Source organism: Peromyscus leucopus, chromosome 4, assembly GCF_004664715.2.
Source record: "Peromyscus leucopus breed LL Stock chromosome 4, UCI_PerLeu_2.1, whole genome shotgun sequence".
NCBI classification, from domain to species: Eukaryota; Metazoa; Chordata; class Mammalia; order Rodentia; family Cricetidae; genus Peromyscus; species Peromyscus leucopus.
The window spans coordinates 93,800,240-93,826,690 of NC_051066.1; the positions used below are offsets into that span (position 1 = coordinate 93,800,240).

Here is a 26,451-nt window from a genome sequence, read left to right on the forward strand (position 1 = left end):
AATAATGGCTAAAAACTCTATAATTGACAAAACAAACAAGCAAAACATCAGGATCTTAGAGAAAATCCACACTAAGCCTTGTCATTGCTAAACTTCTGAATCCAACACACAGAAAAATGAAAAATCTTGAAAGCAGATAAAGGAACACACAACTTCTTATAGGGGAAAAATCATTTGAATGCCATCAAGTTTCTCACCGAAACCATCATAGGTCAGAAAGAAGTGGCACAAACAGGGATGTAAGATCTGCTCAGCAGAATCAGGGAAATGCAAGGGAAATCCACAATCATACATCCTGCCCAGTTAAAAGGCTGTTACCAAAAGACAAACTGCTGGAGGGTATACCAAGAAAGAACTCTTCCATACTGTCAGTGGGAATATAAATTAGTACAGCCATTATGGAAAACAGTATGGCAATTTAAAAAAACAACCCAACTAGAAATAGAACTATTGTAAAATCCAGCAATCCCACTACTGGGCATGATTCTAAAGGGAATGAAATAAGCCACTCTTTCAAGGTACCTGCACTGCCAAGCTTATTGCCACTCTGGTTCACAATAGCCAAGATAAGGGGTCTGCCAAAGCATCCATTAATGGATGAATAGATAAAACATGGAATAGCTATATAATGGAATCTTATTCCAACATAAAAATAATGAAATCTTATCATTTGTAGCAGCATGAATGAGCCTGGGGGACATTGAGATAAGGAACAGGAAGACAAATGCCACATCTATTATCTCTATTATATGAAAAAGCTAGAGACGTTCATTTCACCAAAGTAGAGAGTAAAATTGTGGTTCCTGGAGGCAGGGAAAGGTGAAAGGCGGAGATAGAGAGGATGGTTTGAATGAGAATGGCCTCCATGGGCTCATATGCTTGAATGTTTAGTCTCTCCTTGGTAGTATGGGTTGGGAAGGATTAGGAGGTATGGCTTTGTGGGAGGTGAAGTGTCACTGGGGGGTGAGCTTTGAGATTTCAGAAGCCCATTCCATTCCCAGTTAGAGCTCAGCTTCTCTCTCTCTCTCTCTCTCTCTCTCTCTCTCTCTCTCTCTCTCTCTCTCTCACACACACACACACACACACACACACATTATCTCAAGAAGTAAGCCCTCACCTACTGCTCCAGCACCCTGTCTGCCTGCCTGCTGCCATGCTCCCAACCGTGATGATCATAGACTCTACCCATCTGGAATCATGAATCCTCAAATTAAATGCTTTCTTTCATAAGTTTACTTGGTCATGGTATTTTATGGTAATAGCAAAGTAATTAAGACGAGTGTTAATAGGAAAGCTGGGAGACGTCTAGCTGGGTGGGTGTGGGGGTCTACCTGTAATCCCAACATGCAGGATACAAAGACAGAATTCCCAGAGCAAGTTGACTAGCTAGACAAGCCAAAATGGCAAGCTCTTGGGTTCAGCAAGGGATCCTTCCTCAATATATAAGGTGAAGGAGACTGATCAAGGAAGACACCTAACCTCAGGCCTCGCACACAGGTGAATATACACATGCACACAAATAGCACACAACATACTGTGCAAAAGCAGAGTGCAGCTGGGTAGGAGGAACGACTTTTAGTGTTCAACAGCACAATAGATTAACTCAGATAGGCAACAATTGTGTGTTTCCAAAATATCTAATAGAGAAGATCTTGAATGTTTCCAAGACAAAGAACTGTACAGTGTTTGAGATGGTGGAAATGGTTTGAAGGAAAATGGCCCCCAAAGGGAGTGATACTCTTAGAAGGTGTGGCCTTGTTGGAGTAGGTGTGCCTTGTTAAAGGAAGTATGTCATTGTGGAGGCAGGCTTTGAGGTCTCATATATGCTCAAGCCACACCCAGTGAGACAGACCACTTCCTGTTGCCTGCAGGTCAAGATGTAAAACTCAGCTCCAGCACCATGTCTGCCCACATGCCACCAGTCACATCATGATGATAATGGACTAAACTTCTGAAAATGCTTCCTTTCATAAGTTGCCCTGGTCATGGTGTTTTATATGGCAATAGCAAAGTAATTAAGACAAATTTTTAAGTGGCACCACCCCAATTAAATGTTTTCCCTTTGTAAGAGTTGCTATGGTCATGGTGTCTCTTCACAGCAATAGAAACCTGCTGTGGGATGTTCTGTATGTCCTGTGTACCTTTTTGGTTCTTTGTGCGTTACCAGCAGGTCCGCATAGAGGATGATTAGACCATGGCCTGAGTGCAGGTGTCTGAGATGTCTCACTTGACTGTGCTGGGATGTCTGTATGTCAAGTTGTTCTGATTGATCAATAAATAAAACTGATCGGCTGTGGCTAGCAGGAAGGATAGCGGACTAACAGAGAGAGAAATAAAAGGACAGGAAGCAGAAGACTGACGCCAGATGCCGCATGACTAGCAGCATGTGAAGAGCGTAACCACCAGCACGTGCAAGGTGTAGATTATGAAATGACTAATTTAAGCTATAAGCACAGTTAGCAAGAAGCCTGCCACGCCATACAGTTGTAAGCAATATAAGTTCTGTGTTACTGTTGGTCTGAGGCTGTGGACTGGCGGTGACAAAATTTGTCCTGATGTGGCAAGGCGGAAAACTCTAGCAACAGAAACCCAAACTAAAACAGTGGATATGCCAGTTACCTTGATCTGGTCTTCACACATTGCATACATGTGTAGCAGTATCACCTATTGTACCCCATAAATATGACAACTATTTAATCCCAATAAAGAATTAAAAAAAGAAATGGCAGACCTTTTTCATTATTGTAGGAAGAAAAGAATGATTGGTTCAGAATTCTCTATCCAGTGACAATATCCTTCAGAAATGAAGAATTTTGGAGGATAATGGCCAAAAAAATGTGGGTATTTTTGTCCTCGGGAAGTCATCAACAAGTAGCAAGACAGGAGCTCTTTTGACTGATTCTAAAGTTCATGGAGGCCGGGTGGTGGTAGTGCATGCTTTTAATCCCAGCACTCGAGAGGCAGAGGCAAGCAGATCTTTGTGAGTTTGAGGCCTGCCTGGACTACAGAGTGAGTTCCAGGAAAGGCACAAAGCTACACAGAAAAACCCGGTCTCAAAAAATTTAAAAAAAAAAGTTCATGGAGGGTCTGGGAAAGTACTCAGTGGTAAAGTACTTGCAGAGTACATGCAGCATCCTATCCCACAAAGAAAAGAAGGAAGAGACAGAAGGAAGGAGAGGATTTACAGATAAGGAAATCTTGAAGTATGCTCACAAGCTGGCTTGTGAACTTTAGACAAACAAAAACATTCTTATCAAATTGGATCCTGTTGGAAATGTATGTTCATACATTCTAAACCTGTTGAGTTGACCCTGAACTTTACAGAACATATAGAAACCAAAACAGCAGCAACATACGGAACTTGTTTAGATTTTGGATTAATAAACCACTGCAAATAGAAGAATTTCTTCTATTTAGGTACAGCAGATATATGACACATGACACTTTAATGATTAGTGTGGGACTTTAACCGTATTTTCTTTTGCTTTGCCTTGCTGGGGATAGAACTAAAGGCCTTGTACTTGCTAGGCAGGTGCTCTGCTAAGCTATAACCCTAAGCCTGATGAGGAGCACCACAGGATCGTGAATGCATACATCACCCCCAAATGGACATTTAACTTCTCTGGGATCCCTCTCTCTACCTCCTCAATTATCCTTAGACTCAGACAAGTACTTGTCCTCTTTCTATTACTAAATTTGTGTTTCTTAGTACATTACAGAAATGAAATCATGGTTGATACATTACTACATCTCACTTCTTTATTCATATAGCAGACTTTGTATGGACATATGCTTTCATTTAAAATGTGGCAGACATCTTGGAGCAGAACTGCATAGATGGTAAGTGTATATGATTAACGTATGTGTGTGTGGGGGGAAGGCACTGTGCATGCTAAGCAATAGAACTCCAGCCTCAACTTTTTAACTGAAACAGGATGGTATACCCAAATGGAAAAATGAAGTCTATAAAATTTACATAAAAAACAGGTTTTAAAGATTTGACAACAGGATATGATTCACAAAAGAAAACAGATAATTAAATGGTTCCAAAAGTAACAACTATGTTCTCTGGTAAACCCTGCCAAGAGAATGAAAAGGTGTGCCGACAATCGCATGTATGATGACAAAGGATGTGCATTGAGAATATGGAGACAGCTCTCTAAACTAAATTATAGGACAAGTCCATATTTTAAATGCATCATGGGCCAGGTTGAAAAGAAGATACAGGGATGGCAAATAAGCACAGGAAAGCATGATCAAAATCTTTAAGCATGAGAAATGCAAATTAAGACACAGTGAGTGAGTTCAAGACCAGTTTGCTCTATGTAGTGAGCTCATGACAGACAGGAGCCAGGGACATAATTCAGCATCCCACAGCATGCAGGGTAGCAACCTGCAACTCAGAATTTCTGATCTGGAATGAATGCCCAGAGTGCTGAGATTGAAGACTTCTAATCCAACATTTTGACCTTGGGATATGCACTGAGCCATTCTATACTGTGTGCAGGATCGGCCTGACTGACTGCCCAGGGATGGCACTGCAGATTTTCCTCAGCAGAAAGAAATTGTGCTGGTCAGTTTCTGGGTAACATGCTTGTCATAGGAACACAGAAGAGTCAAAGTTCCATATTAAGCACTGGTATCTGAACTAGGAGCAAAGCAGCGGCAACTGATGAGTGCTGTGGGATAGACCACTGTGCTAAGATTCTTTGTTGGGCTAGGGGCGTGGTTCAGTGTTAGAGCACCCACTTACTGCACTACAGTTAAATAAACAATGCATTTGACCTTCCTGACCACTGTAAGAGAGAAATATATTTCTTACTTCAGGCTTAGGAAGGTAAAGCAATTTGACAACCATCAGAAGTAAAAGAATTGTGCCATGTCTAATACCAGCTCTACAGAAAGCTGAGGCAGGAGGATTACTCGTTCAAGAACTACCTTGGCTACATAATGAGTTCCAGATCAGCCTGACAACTTAAGGATAACTTCTCTCAGAAATGGGGGGATGGGAGAGAACTGGGGCTATAGTTAGGTAGAGTACTTTCCTAGAACACACAAGGCCCCAGTACTGCAGAAAGAGAGCTGAATTGCAGACTTTGAAATGCATGCTTTTTCCCATCAGACAAGACCACTGACTAGCATTCAGATCGTCCAAGCCCCAACAGTGACATCAATGAAGCAGGCCTTTTGAAAAGAAAAATAGTTTCCATCGTCTACCTCTAATGTAATTTTCATTGTCTATTGCTGCCTGCCCTTTGGTGCGTTTTGCATCTTTCTAGCCCCACTTGCTTGTCTCCTAAGATGTCAGGTTTTGTTTCATCACTTAAGATGGTTTGGGTAGTTTGAATGTAATTGGTCCCCATAGGCTCAAAGGGAGTGGCACTATTAGGAGGTGTGGCTTTGTTGGAGGAAGTGTGTCACTGTGGGGGCGGGCTTTGAGTTCTCCTATGCTCAAGCTACTCCCAGGGTCACAGCCCACTTCCTGTTGCCTCCTGATCAAGATGTAGCCAGCACCATGTCTGCCTGCATGCTGCCATGCTCCCTGCCATGATGATAATGGACTGAACCTTTGAACTGTAAGCCGCCACCTCAATTAAATGTTTTTCTTTATAAGAGTTGCCGTGGGCATGGTGTCTCTTCCCAGCAATAGAAACCCTAAGACAATGGTAGACGTGTAGCCCAGGGGCCCCATGCAATGAGTCAGGAACTTTAATACTGAACTGCAACCCTTACCTGTAGGTAGACATTTCTCTCCTACCTGCTTGTTCCCAAATTCCCCATGTTAGGGTCCAAGAGAAGCCCCCAAGAAAGACAAGCAATCATGTATGCAATTTAGCAAGAACGTTTATTTCCAGCATGATGGGGTGGCAAATAGCGACCCCAAGGGGAGGTCGCAAACTTTTAAGTGGAGTTAGAGGAATTCCAGGGAGGAGGGATTAATCTGGTCCTGATTGGTGGAGGAAAGATTAGTCTGGGAGCTGATTGGTTGGAGGTTGTAGTGGTTAAGGGCTTGTTGACTGGAGGGTAGGAAAAGCTATCTTTAGCTAGCAGAAATTTGGGGGAGCATCTGCTGAACCAGCAGAAGGAGTTTCGGGGTGCCTACTGAGCCAGCAGAAGGTTGTGGGGCACCTGCTGATTGGTTGCCCCTGAGTTGTGGTCTTCCCAAGAACTGCTTGCTAGCTCCAGCCAGTTCCACTAAACTGAAACTAATGCCTGCCTGGTCCCTGGCAGGGCTATTAGAAACCTGTCATGGATCTGGTCTGGCTGCCCATTCCTCTCACCCAGCAGCTGTTTCCCAAATAATTGACTCTGGGGCTTAATATTACTTATAAATGCTCAGCTGGTAGCTCAGGCTTATTACTAACTAGCTCTTACACTTAAATTAACACATAATTCTTATCTGTGTTTAGCCACGTGGCTTGGTGCTTTTTCTCAAAATGACATTCTCATCTTGCTTCCTCTGGGACTGGCTGGTGACTCCTGACTCCACCCTCCTTCCCAGCATTCTCAGTTTGGCTTTCCTACCTAGCTTCCTGCCCAGCTATATCACTTCCTGTTTCCTCCTCTCAAGTGCTGGGATTAAAGGTGTGTGCCACTGACTCTAGGTGTGGCTAGCCCTGCACTCTGATCTCCAGGTAGGATTTATTTGTTAAAGCACAAACAAAATATCACCACACTCACCCTGTTCTAATTTTCTAAAACTTATTTCACATGGTCTTCTTACTAGGATAGTTCATAGAAATCCAGACTCAACTGGCTTGGAGAGAGAGGATGAGCTTGCTATAGTATAACTGCAACATTTATAATAGTGTTGGGCTTGGCTCCATCCAAAGGCTGTAACAGCAGCATTAACAACAAGCCCTAAAGCCCCTTGGGCCTCTTTCTCTTTACAAAACTGTCACATGAGAATTTCTTACTTGTACTGGGGATTCCCATCTTAATGTTTGTGCCATTTGGTGTTTCTTACAAATAATTGGCATCAAACTGTGATGATTTGAGTAAGAATAGCCTCCATAAGCTTATATATTTGAATGCTTGGACCCCACTTGGTGGAACTGTTTGAGAAGGATTAGGGGGTGTGGCCTTGTTGGAGGGAGTGTGTCAATAGGTGCGGGCTTTGAGGTTTCAAAAGCCCACTCCAGTACCAGTTAGCTCTCTCTGCCTTATACTTATGGACCAGACGTGAGCTCTCAGCTACCACTCCAGGTTCCTGCCTGCCTGCCTGCTGCCCACTGTGATGATCATGGACTCCAGCCCTCTGGAACCCTCAGCCCAAATTAAACGCTTTCATTTATAAGTTACCTTGGTTATGGTGTTTTGTCACAGCAATAGAAAAGTAACTAAGACACCAACTATCAAAGTCTAAAAAGAATTATCTAAGAGATGAGTGAGCTGAGCATGGGGTCTTTTAGGTATATGAAACTACTGGATAAATTATTTTGTGTTAGTTCTAATCCATGAACTGTACGACACTGAACCCTCATATAAACTATGAACATAGTAACAACGTGGTGTCTATGCTCTCATCTTAAAGAGAATAAGAGATAGTTTATTCTGAAGCCATATAGAGTGATCATTGCCCAGGAAAACAGATTTAGGTTCTATGTTCCAACTGGAAGCAGTTTCCTTAAGTTTTATAGTTTTACTGCACAAAGGAAGTCACATAAATCAAGACGAGTTTAAAATACATTGGTGGGTATATCAGAGAGGTGTAGTTGGAATTTTCCTTGGGCTACCAACCAGCTCCCAAATAAAGACATGGAGATGTACTATTAATTATGAATGCTCGGCCTTAGCTTAGGCTTGTCTCACTGGTCCTTTTAACTTAATTTAACCTGTTTCTATTCATCTACGTTTTGCCTCAGGGTTTTTTTTTTTTTACCTTTCTTTCATTCTGTATGTCCTACTTTCTTGCTTCCTCTGTGGCTGGCTGGCTGGCCCCTGGCATCTCCTTGGTGTTTCCCTAGGGTCCCTTTTTCTTTCTTTTCCCCTCTGAACCTAAATTCCTCCTCCTACTTACTCTCCCTGCCCAGAAGTCCTGCCTACTCCTCCTCCTTTGCTATTGGAGATTCAGCTTTTTATTATACCAGTCAGGTGCCTTGGGGAGGCAAGGTAAAATAGCAACACATCTTTACATATTTAACAAATGCAACACATCTTTACATAGTTAAACAAATATTCTGCAACATAAACAAATGCAACACATCTTTACAGAGTTAAAAAAACACAACATATCTTTGCATAGTTAAATATTCCCTAGCAGAGAGTAATTAGAACAAGATAGAGGAAGATTTTTTTATAGGCATCAGATGCTATCTGATGATATCCTTAGCTTTTGGGTTGGTTATCTCCTAGGCTAATAAATAGAAAAGGTTTTTATCTATTAGTCACAGGTGCTAGTTCTAACCCAGAGGTGGGCAAATGACCACTATTCAGGAAGCTAAAGCTAGCCCAGATTAGATATTTAGCCTCTGGACTTGTAACATCCCAACTTCACCACATTGGTGCAGTTTTAATCAGTCACTGAGTCTCTGCAGACACAGCTTCTTCCCAGGAATTCTGTTCTCAACTGTAACCCTGGATGACAATAATAACAAATGTAATTGAGGAAAGCTCTGAAGGAGACAAGATACATAGGAACCCTCTGAACTACCTGCCTTAATCTCTGTAAATTTAAAGTCTCAGAAAAAAATAAGGGTGCTTTGTTTCAAAACAACAAAATGAGACATCTGTCACAATGTTTAAAGTTTAAAGACTAACAATACAAGTTCCTGTCAAGGACAAGGAACTGGAGCTCTGGGGAACTAATGGTGATACAAAGTTTCCATTTTGTAATACAGTTTAGGAATGTCTAGTCTCTTATTTTGAAATTTTGACATTAAACTAATTTCAAACTTGCATGAAGGTTGCAAGAATCATTCAAAGAACTCACATGCTCTTTCACTTAAATTCTCCAGGGGTCAACACTGGGCGTTAATTACACTTATCACGCTCTTCTTTTTTAATTACTTGGGAGTAAATTGCTGGTTTAACATTCCATTATCCATTACAGTGAAATTTTCTTAATAATCAGGACATATCTTGTTCTATGAGTCCCCTCTGAATTGAAACATCACCCCCAGGATCAGGAGCCCCAGGTCAATGATTCTTTCTCATGCCCTTTCTCAGTAGTAGAAAAAAGGAGGAGTAAACAACCTCTGGGGAGAAGACAGACCTGTGGAACTGCAGAGAGGAGATTCTGGGACTGTGGAGTGTGGAGGTGACTGCAAGGTGTTCGGGCAGCTCCTGTAGTAGCTTCCATGAGTCTTCACTCTTGCTCGGGTGGGCTTTTGGGTGATGCAGCTGCTTTTGAGTCATCCCCGGTCCTTGTGAATAACCCCTCACCCATACTCCTATTAGTAGCACTTTTGGTTCACCAAGTTAGACACTGGTGCATTCATTACTTGGGGGTGAATTAAATGTGTGTGTGTGTGTGTGTGTGTGTGTGTGTGTGTAGTGGGTAGCCATTCCAGGTTGGATCTGGAAGCTCCAACCCCCATTGAGACTCTGGCAACTGTCACGCCTACGAGGCGGGGCGAGGGGAGGTGCTGGAAACCTGAGAGCTGGATGGGCAAGCGCTCACGCTGGGCGCGCTCTCTCTGCGCCTGGACCCTGGATAGTGGAGATTGATTGTGCAGAGCTCCAGAGAACACTGCTGGATTGCGATACATTTTCCCCAGACCCCCGCGACCTATCCATTCCTTCATTTGTAAGTCATCCACTAAATAAATCTTCCTTTTAACTACGTGGAGTGGCCTTTATAATTTTCCCCAATATCTGGCGCCCAACGTGGGGCACGAACCCACGACCCTGAGATTAAGAGTCTCATGCTCTACCGACTGAGCTAGCCGGGCCAGAGTCTCAATGGGGGTTGGAGCTTCCAGATCCAACCTGGAATGGCTACCCACTACATGTGTGTGTGTGTGTATCACCCCAGGAAGGAAAAGACTGTCACACATCACCAAGGTACAATTATTAAAGTTAGGAAATGAACACTGATACAATACTTTCATCTCATCTACACCCTTATAATTTTTGTTGATTGTTTTGGTTATGTCCTTTATAGGTCTGTCATCCAGTATAGATTCTAATTTTAGACAAATGGCAAGTTTTGAACATAGACTGGGTGTTATTTTTTTAATTGTTGTATGGATCTGGAGTGACAGCTCAGCAGTTCGAAGCACTTGCTGCTTATTCAAAGGACACAGGTTCAGTTCCCAGCATCACATGCCAGCTCCCTCTATAACTCCAGTTCCAGGGGATCTGATGCCCTCTTCTGACCCTTAAGAGCACCAGGCATTCACAAGTCAAAAACTTGAAAAAAAAATGTAAATCTTCGAAAAAATATTATGTCATTCTGAACCTGTTGCTCAGTAAGTAGTAAACAATATGCTTAGCATCCCTAGGGGCCTCGGTTCAATTCCCAGCAGCTTCCTTCACCACCAAAGAAATTGTTACATTTTTAGAATTCATTTTTTTAAATTTTAAAGTTGGGGGCTGGAGAGATGGCTCAGCGGTGAGAGCATTGACTGTTCTTCCAGGGGGCCTGAGTTCAATTCCCAGTAACCACATGGCAGCTCACAACTGTCTGTAACTCCAGGGGATCAGGCATCCTCACACAGATATGCAGGCAAAACACCAATGCACATAAAATAAAAATAAACTTTAAAAAAAAATTTAAAGTTACATTTTATTTATTTGTTTGTTTGTTTGTTTGTTGGGATGGGGCACATGTGAGGTCTGAGGACGTGTGGGAGTCAATTCTCTCCTTCCACCGTGTGGGTCCTGGAGTTGGAACTTCAAGCTTGGCAGCAAGTGTCTTTCCCTGTTAAGCCATCTTGCCAACTAGAAAGTGTCACATTTTAAGGTGTAAGGAGTACTTTATATTGGCCTCAGAGGTCCTTTTCTGTTACACACATGTGTGTATTTATAGAAAAACCACAATATTTGATATTTAAAACATTCCTAGGGGAGGCAAAAATGAAACAATGTTGGTGAGTCATTTGAAGTTGTTGGGCTTGGGAGACAAATATACAGGGTTATTATAATAATATTATAATACATCCCCTGCTTTTGTGTTGGAAAATTTTCATAATGAGTTTGTCTTTTTTTTTAATGGAAAATGGAAGAATTTTAGAGACTGGTGTGATGTGACCATACTTAGGATATAGGAACTTTACTTTGCAAGCAGTAGGAAGAAGAGCTGCTTAATGGGTGTGTGTGTGTGTGCAAGGACGAAGAGGCTGAATGGGGAGCCAGTGAGAGGATGTAGAAATGGGATGCAGCTTAGGGGGAAACTGAGGAAATGATGACAATTTGAATGTGAGAGCCGAAAAAAGGAATCCAGATCTTCACTGTTTTGTTGAGTGCTGCCATGTCCCCAGCCAGGGGTCACTGGGAATGAAACAGGTCTCTGGTGGAGGGAGGGAGAAGACGGTTTTTAAGAGGCCTCTGTGTTATCCGGTCTGAACAGAGTGGGAAAATAACTGCGAGATGCCTAAGTAATCCCCACTAAGTGAACAACATAGTCACAAACAAGATGGACAGAGAGGCATGTCCCTAGCTTGAGATGCCTAAGTAATCCTCACTAAGTGAACCACATAGTCGCAAATAAGATGGACAGAGAGGCATGTCCCTAGCTTGAGATGCTATGATGAGACTTTTCTGAACTGAGCTGCAGCTTGTGGACACCAAAGCAATAGCAATGTCTGAATAGATAAGTTACTTATATATTTGAAAAAAATATGGTCAGATAGTAACGGTGGTACAGTCGCACGATCCTAGCACTGGGGAGGATGAAGCAGGAAGACTACGAGTAATACCCTGACTCAAAATATGCATATACACATAAGGACACATAGACCCACCTGTACATGTAAGGTAGGATGCAACAGAAAGAATGCTCAATTTTACATCAGATGAACTGTCCAGGTTACATGAAATTTTCACTAAACGAACTGGTCGGATAATTCTCTTCCTGAGAGTGAAGCTCATTAAAATGCACAATTTTTCAGTGGAAAATGCAAAGACAGAATTTCAGAGAGGCCAGAGAGCATGCATAATATATTAAATTAATGGTTCAAGGGATGACTGAAAGGTACTAATGTGGGGGGAAGAAAAGGGTTTATGGTTTTTACTCCCAGTAGTCTCATTCTGGGAAGGTCGGGTAAAATAGGCGATTTAAGAACTCACCGGACTACCTTTAAAAACTTCTCACTAGCCAGGCAGGGTGGAGTTCTAGCGCCTGTTTCTGCTACAAGCTTGTTTTGTGAACACTAGTATGTCTTCGTCACTTCAGCCTGAGTGATTGGCTCTCCCACGTGTTCCTGCAATTCCTGATTCAATCCCATCCCTCGGGATTAGGGTACTTTCCCCAATCGGGCTCTACTAGAAGTCTTCTGGCCTTGGGAAGTTGGGGCGAAGCCCCGCCCATTGGCCTTCTCGGGAGTGGGCCAAACGGGTCAGCCGGGAGATCCCGGGCTCCCAGACCCGCCTCCTGCTCTAGGCTCCGCCCCAGCCGCCTTCACCCGCGCAGAGCCACGCCCCCGGGCTGGTCTTCGGCTCGAGGCTCCGCCCCCAGGCTGGTCTCCGACTGGAGGTCCGGTCTTCAAAGCGCCGCCCCAGCGTAGAGCCACGCCCCCAGCTCGGTCACCACGCCGGTTGAGCTCTGTAGCCCGCCCGTGCACCACCGCTACCTCGCCTAGGCCGCTGCGCCCGCCCCGGCCGCCATGGCTGGGGGCCGCGGGGCCTCTGGACGCGGCCGGGCCGAGCCGCAGGAGAGCTATTCGCAGCGACAGGACCACGAGCTGCAGGCCCTGGAGGCCATTTACGGCCCGGACTTCCAGGATCTGCGGCCCGATGCGCGCGGACGGGTAGGAACGTGGCTGGTCTGGCCTGCTCCTGACTTGCCCCGGCCGGGCGGTCTAGGGACCCAGCCAGAACCCTTCCAGATTGGGGCGACCACGTAGATCCTGCAGGCTTTTCATCTTTCCAGTTCCACCACTCTTAGTTTCTGCCTCTGCACCGCCGCTGGTCTCCAGAGGCAGCACCTGGGCTGAATTCTCTTACCCCCGCAAGTCGGCTCCTCACTCAGCCCTGCTTCTTATTCCCGCTGACATGCCCTAACAGCCCTGCTGTCCTTCCAACCTTTCTTCCCCACTCCCAACTTGCCCCAGGCCCTAGAGGTGGGTTACAACCGTACCTTCCGAGTCACTCATTGCTACTTTGTGCTGGGGATGCTTAGGGGGCGTGGGTCCAGGCCTTGTGCAAACAGAATGCCAGGTCACACTTTGTAAATCCTGTTTCCGGTGGGGAAGAACTTTCTGTACCTTCCTCTGAAGCATTTGAGGAAGAATAAGTATAGAACGCATTTATTGTCCCTGTAATGCAGTGTTTACCGAGTCCGTTTTATTTGAAGTATTACTTTTCTTTTTGTGTCAAGTTAAGCGGGGACAGTGACAGTTCCTCCCTACCCTTGAATAGTTTATCTTGCGAACTAAAATGATCCTGAATATTGCCATTTTGGGATTACCCCCCACCTGCCTTAATTCTGTAACTCACAGTATTATCTGCCTTAACCTCTCTGTCTAGCGTTTCTTTATGAACTAGGCTTTCCTGGAGCTGTCATGGTCAAGATTCTTCCACTAATCGATCTGCTTTTTCATTAAATATCTAACGATTCAGACGCTGGGAACAAAATAGACACAAAAACCTTGCTACCTGCGGGGAGCTTACTTTTCTAGTCTTTTAACAGTTATTTGTAACTTTACATACAGTTTTATACACGATCCTAGTAAACAGTAGAGAGAACCTATGGGTCATCTGGCAACTTTTCTGTTTCCAGGGAACCAGGAAGTAGGACCTAAGCGGCCAGAATAGTGTTAGAGAATGTGCAGGGACTCAGAGCCGGCTGATTGTGCTTGAGTTTTCTGCTCCCAAGATGCAGGAAAATGGAATACAAACCAGTAGCTGCATTTAGGTAGTGCTGCTGATAATCCTAAAAATTTACTTGGGTTTACTGTAAATCCTTGGGTTTACTGGAGGCAGGTGGAACAGGTAGGTACCCATGTCTGTGACTAAGAACACTTCTCAATTCAGAAAACCACTAGGCCTCAAGGGTTCTGGATTCAGGGTAATGAACCCAGTAAACCCAAGGATTTACAGCTGGTGGTCTTTGTAACCAAGAAGACTGCACACAGAAACCGTAAGGGCAGGTGGAGGTATTCAGTAGTGCTCTCTGGCCCTGGATCACAAGGAATACAGCCAACACTTTCTTTCATAGGCCTCTCAGGCAAATAATTGATGCTCAGCCTGATGAATCAGAGGCCACTCTATGAACAAGCTCTCATTAGTGCCTCCTACTTGCCGTTCTCAGGCTTCATTACCCTGAATCCAGAACCCTTGAGGCCTAGTGGTTTTCTGAATTGAGAAGTGCTCTTAGTCACAGACATGGGTACCTACCTGTCCACCTGCCTCCATGCCTGGGGGGTGTGTCCAAAATGGAAACACAATGAAATGTATGAGTATGCAAATTTCAGCCTGTACAGAATAAAGGCAATAAATTACATCTTCTCATTTTAGGCCAAATTTACTACCAATAAATTCAGATCAGATTTTTGTTTTGTTTTGTTTTTTAACTTTTGGGGGTTAGTTCATGGATTAAATTTCAGGTTTGGAGCTTATCGTTCATAGATAGCCAAACATGTTAGAATGCATATCAAAAATTAATTTATATGTTAAAAGGTTTGGACACCAATCATCTAAGATATATTTTATAATCAAGGATATTTAAACAAGTATTACGTGGCTTCTCTTGTTTAGCTTTCTGTAACAGCAAAGGGTCTGCTCACTTATCACGTGGCTTGGTGCCTCTGGGCCCCCTGGCTGTGTGTGTGTGTGTGTGTGTGTGTGTGTGTGTGTTGTGTGTGTGTGTCTGTGTGTGTCTCTGTGTGTGTGTGTGTCCTGGGCCCCCTGGCTGTGTGTGTGTGTCCTGGGCCTCCTGGCTGTGTGTGTGTGTCCTCGCCTCTTCATCAACATGGACTGAGTCACACTTTTCAACTTGCCAGTAAATGAATGAAACCTGTCCTATTTTATTTCTTTGGTTAGAAGTCATGTCCACTACCTTTGTTTGTAAATAACTCTTTTTCTTTTTCTCCGAACTGTTCATATTCAGTGATTTATTTTTCTCCCTAAGGTCTATTTTCTTAATGGTAAAAGAGTAGAATTATGTTAGGGAAATTAATGTTTGTGGTGACATGCTACAGCTATTTCCTTCTAATTAAGCATAGACATGTTTATGTAATTTATGTGATTAAAATTTTAACAGAATCGAAATGAATGACTTATTTTATGAGCCACCTGGATATTTTATCTTTATATTTTTATTTGCTTATTTATTTATTTTTCCTCTAGAACGTGCTTCCCAGTCTGAGGTAGAGTGCTTGCCCACCATGCCCTAGGTTTGTTTCTCAGTACCAAGAAACAGAGAGGGAAAAAGAGAAGGAAGGCACTTCCCTGCCCCAGTGTGAGATGAGTCTTCCAATGTTTTTGATTATTTCATGATTTCATTAAAAAACAAAACAGCAAAAAACAAAAAACCCTTCCATCAGGTAAATATAGTAATAGCTTTTTTAAAAAAGCTCTATCTTCATGAGGGTCTAGATCACATTCCTCATGTGCTATCCAATCTCACAGTCTGAGAAATGGTTGAAGTTTCCAGAGTTTTCTACTGCCAATCTGAAGTGCTGCCTTTCTGGCCCCCAGACTACCGGACAGCAAGCTCAGGCCTGCTTACCAGTTGCCAAGCCTTCCGTCCAGAGCTTGACCTAAGGCCTTCTAGACTTGCCAGTGGCAGATCCCAGATGTCATTTGCATCTGTTCCTTGCCATTGTCTCTTTAACATTACTTAAACTGTTGTAGATTCGGTGTTCAATGTTGTTGCTATTCACTGTGCAGAATTTTCCTGACTAGTTTTTCAATATAAATGTTCAAATGGGCCTGCCTTCACTTTCTGTTGCTATAACATACTACTATAGATTGGAAACTTTATCTAAAAAACAAAACGGTCCTGGGGCCTGGGAAGTCCAAAATCAGGGCACTATATCTTGTAAGGGCCTTGCTGCATCATAAATGGCAGAAGGTGTGACATGGCAGAGGACAGACGTGTGCTTCTGTCTCTCTTTGTCATCTTATAAAGCCACTGATCCCATCATGGGGTGCCACCTTTAAATATCATCAGAATATATTAATAGTACATTAATATATAAACAGGTTAGTTTTCTATACATGAGTTTTTGAAGGGCACATGAAGCCATAGCACCGTGCCCAATCCTGTTCTAATTTCTGTTAGAACAAGTACTTATGTTCAAGGAGAGTTCAGATTCTGAATGTTGTAATGTTTATTCAAAAATAGAGCTGAAGATTATATTAAGTTTTAAAGAATCTAATGTTTGTATTTATAATTTTCACCAGCTTGACAGCAGGCAAACGTTTGAGAAAAGAAGATGAATTTGGTGACTATGCAGAAAGTATTCATTGTTAGAGATGGAGGAATGAGGGAAATAAATATTTAAGGCATTTCATATAAATCTAAAGGAATGTCACCTAATTCCATTTCCTGAGCACTTGCAATTAGTATCTTTCTGGCTATTACTGTCTTCATTTTTCCCCGATGTGATGTGTGTGTGTGTGGGGGGGGTTTCTCTGTGTGTGTGTGTGTCTATGTGTATGTATGTGCATGCATTCATGCAGTACTTGTACTGTGCCCTATATGTGTGGGGCCAGAGGAGGACATCAGACATCTTCCTCTATTGCTTTCCCCTTGTATTTTGTTTTGTTTTAATTGGAACAGGATCTCTCAATGTACCTTAAGCTCACCATTTTGGCTAGGCTGGCTCTTAGGATCCACCTACCTCTGCCCTCCAGTGCTCGGGTGATAGGCACATACAGACATGTGGTTATGTATGGGTTTTATGTGGGTCCTGGGAATTTAAACTCAGGTCCTCTTGCTGATACAGAAAGCGTTTTTATCCACCGAGCCATCCTTCCAGGCCACTGTCTCCATTTTTGGTTCTGCACAGACTTACAAGCAGACCGCCCAGATCATCTTTCCCCGTGGCTTTATTCTGTTTTCATATAAATTACTCCATCTGAGTGTTATAATCAGAGAGAGAAGAACAAGAAGGTATGCTGAGCGGAAGTTCGACCATCAAATGCAAGGAGGATGTATAGGAACCCGGGTAACAATTCTAGACCAGATACCTCAAACTGATTAGTTATGTGCCTTCTTTCTTTAAAGATTACGATAGCTGCGTATGCATGCACAGTTACTGTGGACTTGTAGGTATGCTTGGTAGTTATTCACACTGTGATTGGTGGACATTTGTATAACAAATGAATTCCCCAAACCCCCTCCTCACTTTGGTGCCTGTTTTACAAGTCAGTGAAGTGTAATAATGGGACTGTCACCCTCATACTTCAGCCTTTGAGTCCTGGAACCTGAAGATTTTCAGCTTCATGAAGGAAGACCCTCAGGTTTTAAGGCTCTTTAACCCTTCCTTCCCTGCAGTACTCTCAACAAGCACAGACACGCATCTAAACCATCCCATTTCACTGGGCCTGAGCGTTTATGAGGTAGAGGCCTGAGAAAAACCCTGTTAAGCAGCTTTCTGTCACTAACATAAAATACCTCAGACAATAATTTAAAAGAAGAAAGATTTATCTTGGCACAGTTGTAAAGGTTTCGTGGTCAGTCGGCTTTTGCTTTAGGTTCTGTATTAGTCAGGGTTCTCTACAGTATTCTCTCTCTATAGAGAAAGGGGATTTATTAGAATGACAGGCAATGGTCCAGCTAATCCAGCAATAGCTGCCTGTGAACGGAAGGTCCAAGAATCCAGTAGTTGTTCAGTGCACAAGGCTGGGTGTCTCAGCTGGTCTTCCGGATATGCCAGGATCCCGAAGAAGTAGGCGCTGGTGCTAGTGAAGGGAATGGACTTGCTAGAGCAAGCAGGCAAAGAGAGCAAGCTTCCTTCTTCCATGTCCTTTCTTTATACAGGCTACCAGCTGAAGGTGTCGTCCAATTAGAGGTGGGTCTTCCCACCTCAAAGATCTGGAGTGAAGTGGGTCTTCCTACTCCAAACGATTTAATTAAGAAAAACTTCCTCACAGGTGTGCCCAGTCATTTCGGTTTTAGTTAATCCCAGATGTAGTCAAGTTGACAACCAAGATTGGCATGCCAGGACCTTTGTCAAGGCAAGTGCACAATTGTGAGAATGTAGCAGAGGTAGCCCATTCACTTCATGGTCACACAAGACGAAGAGAAGGGCAGCTCCTTCAGGCACACCCCAAAAGACCTAAGACTTCCCACTAGACCCCATCTCTTAAAAGTTCATTTCCAGCCGGGCAGTGGTGGCACATGCCTTCAGTCCCAGCACTCTGGAGGCAGAGGCAGGTGGATCTCTGTGAGTTCAAGGCCAGCCTGGTCTACAAAGCAAGTTCCGGGACAGCCAGGGCTACACAGAGACCCTGTCTCAAAAAACAAACAATAACAAGTTAATTTCCCGGTGTTACTGAACTGGGAGTGGAGACTGGAGGTAAGCCCTTAAGGTGCATTGAGGATGCGGACTGTGGCAAAGTGGTTTGAACGAAACAGTAGGCATTTCTGAGGCTCGGCCTGGAGCTCTCTGTGCATGGGGTTGACTGGAGGTCCCTGTAGTGTTCTGTGTTCCTAGGGTTTAAGATCTTGGCTACTTTGTTTTTTGAAGAGCTAGGAGGTTGGTTGGTTGTTTTTCTGTGAGTTTCACATAAGCTTGGCCTCTCCTGAGAGAGGGCTGAATTTGTATCTCTTGCTTGAGTCTGTTTAGATGTTTTGCTAAAGGAAGAGTATCCAACTATATTGTCACTTTAAGGAACATGTCTAGTTCATATTCTATTATAGTGACACATGGCCTCTCTCAACTATCTTCTCTTCAGTTCTGTAGAGCAGGATGGTTTCAGACTTGTGGAGATCCTCCTGCTCCAGTCTCCTGAGTGCTGGGATTACAGGTATGCACCACCACACCTGACCTCAGGTGGTCTTGTACCACTTTCATATCACTAATATTTTTCAGTCTTCAAAATATTTTTCCTTAGCTAGACCTTTTGCATTTTTTAAATTTACTTATTTTATGTCTGTGTACCACACGTGTACTAATACCCAAGAAGAGCAGAAGAGGGGTCAGATCCCATCCGACTTGAGTTACAGACCATTGTTAGTGCCGCGTGGGTGCTGGGAATCTACCCCAGGTCCTCTGCACACATAACAAGTGCTTTTGCCGGGCGGTGGTGGCGCACGCCTTTAATCCCAGCACTCGGGAGGCAGAGGCAGGCGGATCTCTGTGAGTTCGAGGCCAGCCTGGGCTACCAAGTGAGTTCCAGGAAAAGGCGCAAAGCTACACAGAGAAACCCTGTCTCGAAAAACCAAAAAAAAAAAACAAGTGCTTTTAACTGCTGAGCTATCACTCCAGCCCCACATTGTGTGGTTTGTGGAAATGATAAATCCTCATAGTTTTCTTCTCCCCTGGTGCTTATTACTTTGTGTTTATATGCACATATTTATAAATGCAGCCTTCCTTTGGATTGGTTACGTCCAATGTTTATGATCATTGATGTCTTCTGTAAGGATGGAGACCTTACCAGCTCATACCCAGTGCATATAGTTGTTAAATACTTTTTTTAAAATTTATTTTACAACCTGACTGCTGTTTCCCTTCCTTCCTCTCCTTCCATCCCCCACCACCACCACCTCCCCTCTGCACCACCCACATCTACTCCTCCATTACTATTCAGAGGAGGGCCCTCCCATGGATATCTGTAAAACATGGCATATCTAGTTGAAGGCTGGACGGGGCAACCCAGTATGAGGGAAAGTGTCCTAAAAGCCAGCAAAAGAGTCAGAGACAGCCCCTGCTCCCTCTGTCAGGAGTTCCCACAAGAAGACCAAGCTACACAACTGTCACATATATGTAGAAGACAGATCAGTCCCATGCAGGCTCCCTGGTTATCGGTTCAGTCTCTGTGAGCTCCTATGAGCCCAGGTTAGTTGATTCCGTGAGTTTTCTTGTGGTGTTCTTGACCCCTCTGGCTCCTACAGTCCTTCCTCCCCATCTTTGGCAGGATTCCCCAAGTTCTGCCTAATGTTTGGCTGCATCTGTTTCCATCAGTTTCTGGATGAAGCCTCCCTCTCTGATGACAACTGGGCCAGGCACCAGCCTATGAGTGGAGCAGACTATCATTAGGAATCATTTCCTTGGTTTGTTGTTGTTTTTTGTTTTGTTTTGCCAGTCATGTTTGGTTCTATCCTAGGTCTCTGGGCCATCCAGCCTCTGTGTCCTGGCCCTCCAGGCAGTGTCAGGGGTGGGCTCACTCTCATGGCATGGGTCTCAAGCTGGACCAGTCATTGGTTGGCCACTCCCACAATCTCTGTGCCACCTTTACCCCAGCACATCTTATAGGCAGGACAAATTGTAAGTTGAAGGTTATATGGCTGGGTTGGTGTCCTAATCCCTCCACTGGAAGTCTTGCCTGGTTACAAGAGATGGTTAAATACTTTTTAACCAAATCCTGTCCAGGTCCAGGAGTCCTTGAATGCCCCAATATGAGCTAATTCTTCATGTTCTGAGCCTATATTACAAAACAAACAAACAAAAACATTTTTCTGACTGCTCAAGCAAAGCCTAGCAAATATTTTGGTCTTATCTCTGAAAGAACTCTTTCTTGAGTAGATTTTTGCTTTTGATATTTTTCTTTCAGTAAGCTTGTGATGATTAGTATTAAGTTTAGCTACATAATGCCAAAGAACCTAACAACAAAGTTTTTGCACATAAAACCTAGAGTCCAGGAGCTCTTCTGTCTTGCTAAAGATGGTCTGCCCTTAATGTGCCCTAGTGGTCTAATACAGGTGGCTAAACTCCAGCTTCCGGTGCTTTATTCCAACCTGTTTGAAGATGAAATAGGTGAAGAAACTGCAGATGAAGCTGCCACGGTGGCACAGACTTGTAATCCCAGCCCTTAGAAGGCTGAGACAGGAGGATTGTGAGTTCAGGGCCAGCCTGGGTAAAATAGCAAAACCCCAGAAGTTGTTGTACCCTTTTATTGCACGTGGTCATTCTCTTTTTTCCCCTTGTGGTTTTGGGCACTGAAACCAGGGCCTCATCCACCTGGGCCATACAACAGCTCCATCCCTAGCCCTGCATACAGCAGGTCTCCATTCCCTTCGTTTTCCAGAAATTCGGTGGCTAAACTAGCTGCAAAGCAGCCTGGGAAATGTATCTAGCTAAACTGTCAGGGGTTCTAAATGGGAGACTGGGTACTGAGGATAACTAGTAGTCTTTTTTTTCTTTTTCTTTCTCTCTCTCTCTCTTTCTTTCTTTCTTTTTTTGTTTTTTTGTTTTGTTTTGAGAAATACCCCGAAGTCTGTAATCTTTGGGAGAAATACTACAGTGACCATGTAACTCTGTCCACCAAAATAAGGGCCTTAAACGTAGCCAGTAGCCTGTTGCTTCAGTGGCTGTTCTCTGTTCTTTGGGTGGTCCTCACTTGGAACTCACAGCCTGACAAGTTATTAGGCTTAAATTCACCCTGTGGCATTCCTGAGTGGCTGTGGTCTGTTCTTACTTGTAAGCCACCATCACTGGGCTCCTGAGCCTCTTGAAGTAGAAACCTTTATGCCTCGGGTGTCTCCTCACTTCAACTCATGTTCTATCCTTGTTCTTAAACGTTCATTTTGGTATTAGTTGGCCTGGCCATTTGATCCCCACCAATTCTCTGGTGTTGCCACGCTGTGGAAGTGTATAGACTGTAAAACCTGCCTGGGGGTCATGGCTGCTCCAGCCAGGGAGTATTTGCTGGATGTGTTTTATTCAGCCCAGAGTTCTGCATACCATTCCCTGTAGCTTGAGTTTTTCTGCCTTGCCCACAGTCAGGACAAATCTCTGTCACCCGCCAGTCCCACAGCCGCTCAGACCCAACCAAGTAAACACAGAGACTTATATTGCTTACAAACTGTATGGCCGTGGCAGGCTTCTTACTAACTGTTCTTATAGCTTAAATTAATTCATTTCCATAAATCTATATCTTAAAGTAATCCATTTCTACAAATCTATACCTCACCACGTGGCTGGTGGCTTATCAGCGTCTTCACATGCTGCTGGTCATGGCGGCGGCTGCTGCCAGTCCTTCTGCCTTCCTGTCCTTTTATCTCTCCTCTCTGTTAGTCCCGCCTATCCTTCCTGCCTAGCCACAGCCGATCAGGTTTTATTTATTGACCAATCAGAACAACTTGACATACAGACCATCCCCCAGCACAGCCAAGTGCAGACCATCTCAAACACCTGCACTCAGGCCCATGGTCCTAATCATCCTCTATACGGACCTGCTGGGTAACGCCACAAAGAACCCAAGAAGGGCTCCCACAGGACATACAGAACATCCCACAGCAATTCCCCTTCCATGATCCCCAGTGGTCCCAGGAGCTGGCTATCAGAGGCCTCTTTTCCTGTAGTTTGCTGGCAATCCTTAACATGGACTCATTTGCAGAAGAATGTCTTTCTTAGTGCTGTGTGATTCTCTAGGGAGCTGCTGTCTCCTGAAGCTTGCTTCTGCTTCAGTGAGTCAGAGCCCTTTAGCCTTGGCCTCCCTAGACCCTTTCCCAAGGAGGTTAGCTGCATCCAGATGGACTCATTTTCTATCTAATAGAGAGAGTCAGGATCAGTACAGAAGACCACGAGGGCCCCAGTGTTTGGTAAAGTTCTGAATGTTCAGTGCTCTACGACATCTGGCTTTGCCCTCACCCTTGGCCTGCTCCCAGGGTAGTAGTCCGAGGAATCCTGACCTAGTTCTGTGTGAATTTACACAAGTCAGTCCTTGGCTTGCGTTCACAAACCAGAGTGCCCTGGTTGGGGTGCTCTGTCCATGCAGGCGTGTGCACCTTCAGCTCCGCCCAGGCCCAGAAACCTAGACAAAGTCAAGTGAAAACTCTTTTGGAGATGTTGTTACAACTGGAAAGGTCATTTTCTAAGATGCAGAAGAGTGTGTTCTTAGAATTATTCATAGTGCAGGATCTACAATGTTAATTTTCATGGATAATCCAGTACATGGATGTCATAAGCATCCCTTTCCTACTCAGTAAGATGACCATGGGAATGCTGTCTATCAGCAAATATTCACTCAACGTTTTGGGAGAAAACTGACAGGAAAGTTAAACCATTTTCAGAAATAACTTACCTCACGTGCAGTTTTCCTACCTCAGTGTCCCAGATGATGGGACAAAGGTTTGAGCCACATTTCTTGGCTGTCCTTTGGATATTAAAATACTATATTCTGAGCTGGGCGGTGGTGGCACACGCCTTTAATCCCAGCACTCGGGAGGCAGAGGCAGGCGGATCTCTGTGAGTTCGAGGCCAGCCTGGTCTCCAAAGCGAGTTCCAGGAAAGGCGCAAAGCTACACAGAGAAACCCTGTCTCGAAAAAACCCAAAAAAATAAATAAAAAAAAAAATAAAGTAACATATTGGGGGAAAATAATTTCTTAACAGAATGTTAATAGGTGATTATAATGTCTTTTTAACATTTATGTCCAGTGAGACAATAGTCTATAAAGATGTGACTTGGTATAGAAAGCACAGGTAAAATCTTGACTAGCTTTCTCTATATATATCTCTAAAATGGAGCTAAATAATCTAACTCTGCCAGACAGTTGTCAGAGAATAAATGGCAATAATATCAGCAAAGTCTGGTTGGTAGGACTTAGAATAAGCTATGGCAGATGGTTGCAGGAGGAGTAGCCTCAGCTAAAAAAATGGACTGTAATCGATAACTGTAGAAACTTCATGGTGAGTTCAAGGTTCTATTATATCATTATTATCTCTTCCTTCATTTGAAATTTCCCCTAATTAAAAACTTTTTTAAAAAATGAGGCTCTTTGGGGCTCAGCAGTGAAGAGTGCTTCCTGTTCTTCCAGAGGACCTGAGTTCCCAGCTTGACTGCTTGCAACTCCAGCTCCAAGGGGATCCAGCACCCCCCTTTGGCTTCTTTAGGTACCTGTCCACAGGTGGCATCCATTCACATAAACAACACATAGCACACACTAATTTAAAAACAATGATAACTTTGAAATGGGCTATTTAAGGAGAATGATTAAGGTATCAGATTTCCATGTCCTTTCTAACAACAGAATAACTCCTATGCGGAATTCTCTTGGCCTGTAAAGCCACAATTTTGGCCTGCTGTGGTTGAAGAGGAAAAGGGAGGACCCGCACCTAGTGATTCCACCCCACCCCTCTGGGCTCCTCTAGGGAAACCCCAGCCTCTCCTCCAGACCGCCCTCCCCCTTTTTGTACCCTGAATGCTGATCATCCTGGCTGCCTCGCTGTGTCTAGGACCCTCACTGTGCCAGCCTGCCCTTCTAAACTGTTCCCATCAACATCCTCATATGCTTTAGCATCTTTGCTGTCTTTAAAATCAGAACAAAAATCCCCCCTTGATTTCACATCCTCTCCGGCTCTCCTGACCACGCCCAGCCCACCTTCCTCTGGCCCTGTCCCCTGTCCCCGTTAACTCAGACCTTGAAGGAGCTGTCTGGACTTGCTCCCTAGCTGTCATTCCTCAGCACATGCTCTGTGTAAGGTGCCCACAGCACTGATCTTGGCAAGGTCACAACCTGCTGGGTCCTCATGGGCCCAGCCATCAATTCTGCTCTCATCCTCCACCACCTCAGGGAACGACTGGGACGTGACCCTTTCCTTTCTCTCCTGCATAGCCAGGGCTCTCTTAGCTTGATCTCACATCCATTCTCTCTTCCCTCCTCCACATCCTCTCCTCTGGGCATCCCACCCTGGCTGGATTGTTGTAATCATTTTCTTGTTTGTTTGAAACACAGTACTGGGGAAGTAACCCAGGCCCTTATACATGCTGGGCAAACACCCCCACCAAGCTACACCCCAGCATATTAGTTTGTTTTTTAGTCCTGCTTTCAGTCTTCCCCATTCATCCCTTACTCGGCAACCAAAGTGGTCTTTTAAGGTACGTATTTTATCTTGTCATCGCCATCTTTAAATCTTGCTAAGTCGGTTACCTGGCTGACAGAGCCCTACATGGCCCATTCATTTCCCATCACACCTGATTTCTTTGGTCTCCTTTCTCACAGATGCCCCAGGCACACTGGTGTCCTTTTGGCCTTTGGGGGCACCCATCTCTGCCAGTCTCAGCTTACTTACCTAAGCGTTCCCCAGTGACCACATCTGAGTGTGCCTCCCTTACACCTCAAACACTGTCCATTAAGTGACCAGAGTACTCATGTGGGAGGCCTGTTGTGGCAGGAGCTAGCTTCTTATACATAATCAGAAAGAATTGCCCAGCGTGACAATGGCAAGCTGCTCGTGTCTGTTTTGGTGAGGCCAGGCTGGAGTTAAAAGGAAGATTAAGGGTAAAGATATCTAAAGAGAGCCGGAGAGGATGTGAAATCAAGGGGGGATTTTTGTTCTGATTTTAAAGACAGCAAAGATGCTAAAGCATGTGAGGATGTTGATGGGAACAGTTTAGAAGGGCAGGCTGGCACAGTGAAGATCCCAGACACAGCAAGGCAGCCAGGATGATCAGCATTCAGGGTACAAAGGAAGCGCTGAGGGAGATGACTGGGTGTGAGGTGTCCGAAGTAGACAGCAGCAAGAACAGCTGTGGGCCAGCGATGGCAGGCCAGCTAGTGCCTGCCTGCCAGCTAGTGCCTGCCTGCCAGCTAGTGCCTGCCTGCCAGCTAGTGCTGCGATGCCCTTGAGGGCACATGCAGGGCACTGGTGTCCTTCCAGACAGCCTTGCTTCCAGTTCAGTTAGCTGTAATAGATTTGACCGTAAGTAAGAATAGCCGCTAACGAGACTTCTACAGACCACCCCGTCTACAAAGCTAAAAAGGAGTAACCAAGAAAGACAGCAGCTACATCGTGGTGGCTGGGATGGGGAGAAAGGAATCTGGAATGGCTGAACAGCACAGGATCTGGTGATTTCGTAAAAAGCAGCTGACTGGAAAAGTACATGTGACCTCAGAGACACTCTGGGACTCCCCTGTGCCAACCAAGGGTCCCCTGTGAATGTCTCAGTGTTCAGATTTCAATCCAGATACAAGAGTGAGCAGCCAAAACCTGAAACCTGAATTCTAAAATACTCCCCAAAGAAAGTTTTAAAGATCTGGAAATATTTCAAAATCCCAAACCTCTACAATCTGAAAGCCACCCCAGGCATTTCAGGCAGGGGATGCTCTGCCTGTATCCCCTGCTCAGAGGCCTGCCGTCCCTTGCCTGTTCAGATAGCTTCTCCCTCACCACCTTGTCCCATCACTCAGCCCTACTCCCCACCCCCCATCCCCACCCCCCACCCCCCACCTCCGC

The 26,451-nt window shown here is 44.4% G+C and overlaps 1 protein-coding gene and 1 non-coding gene across 4 annotated transcripts in view; one reads left to right on the forward strand and one right to left on the reverse strand.

The window, feature by feature from the left end:
- Positions 1-9,820: 9,820 nt before the first annotated feature.
- Trnak-cuu lies at positions 9,821-9,893 on the reverse strand. Its single transcript has one exon. It is a non-coding gene; the product is annotated as a tRNA-Lys (tRNA).
- Positions 9,894-12,681: 2,788 nt separating this feature from the next.
- Positions 12,682-26,451, forward strand: part of Eif2ak4 (eukaryotic translation initiation factor 2 alpha kinase 4) — a 95,173-nt gene continuing 81,403 nt past the window's right edge. The window contains exon 1 of one of the 3 annotated variants that reach the window (XM_028888088.2): positions 12,682-12,911. In XM_028888088.2, the coding sequence (XP_028743921.1) occupies positions 12,768-12,911 (144 nt within the window). In that variant the 5' untranslated portion in view covers positions 12,682-12,767. The remainder of the gene's footprint in view (positions 12,912-26,451) is intronic. The other 2 variants (XM_037205109.1, XM_028888089.2) reach the window with 2 other exon arrangements.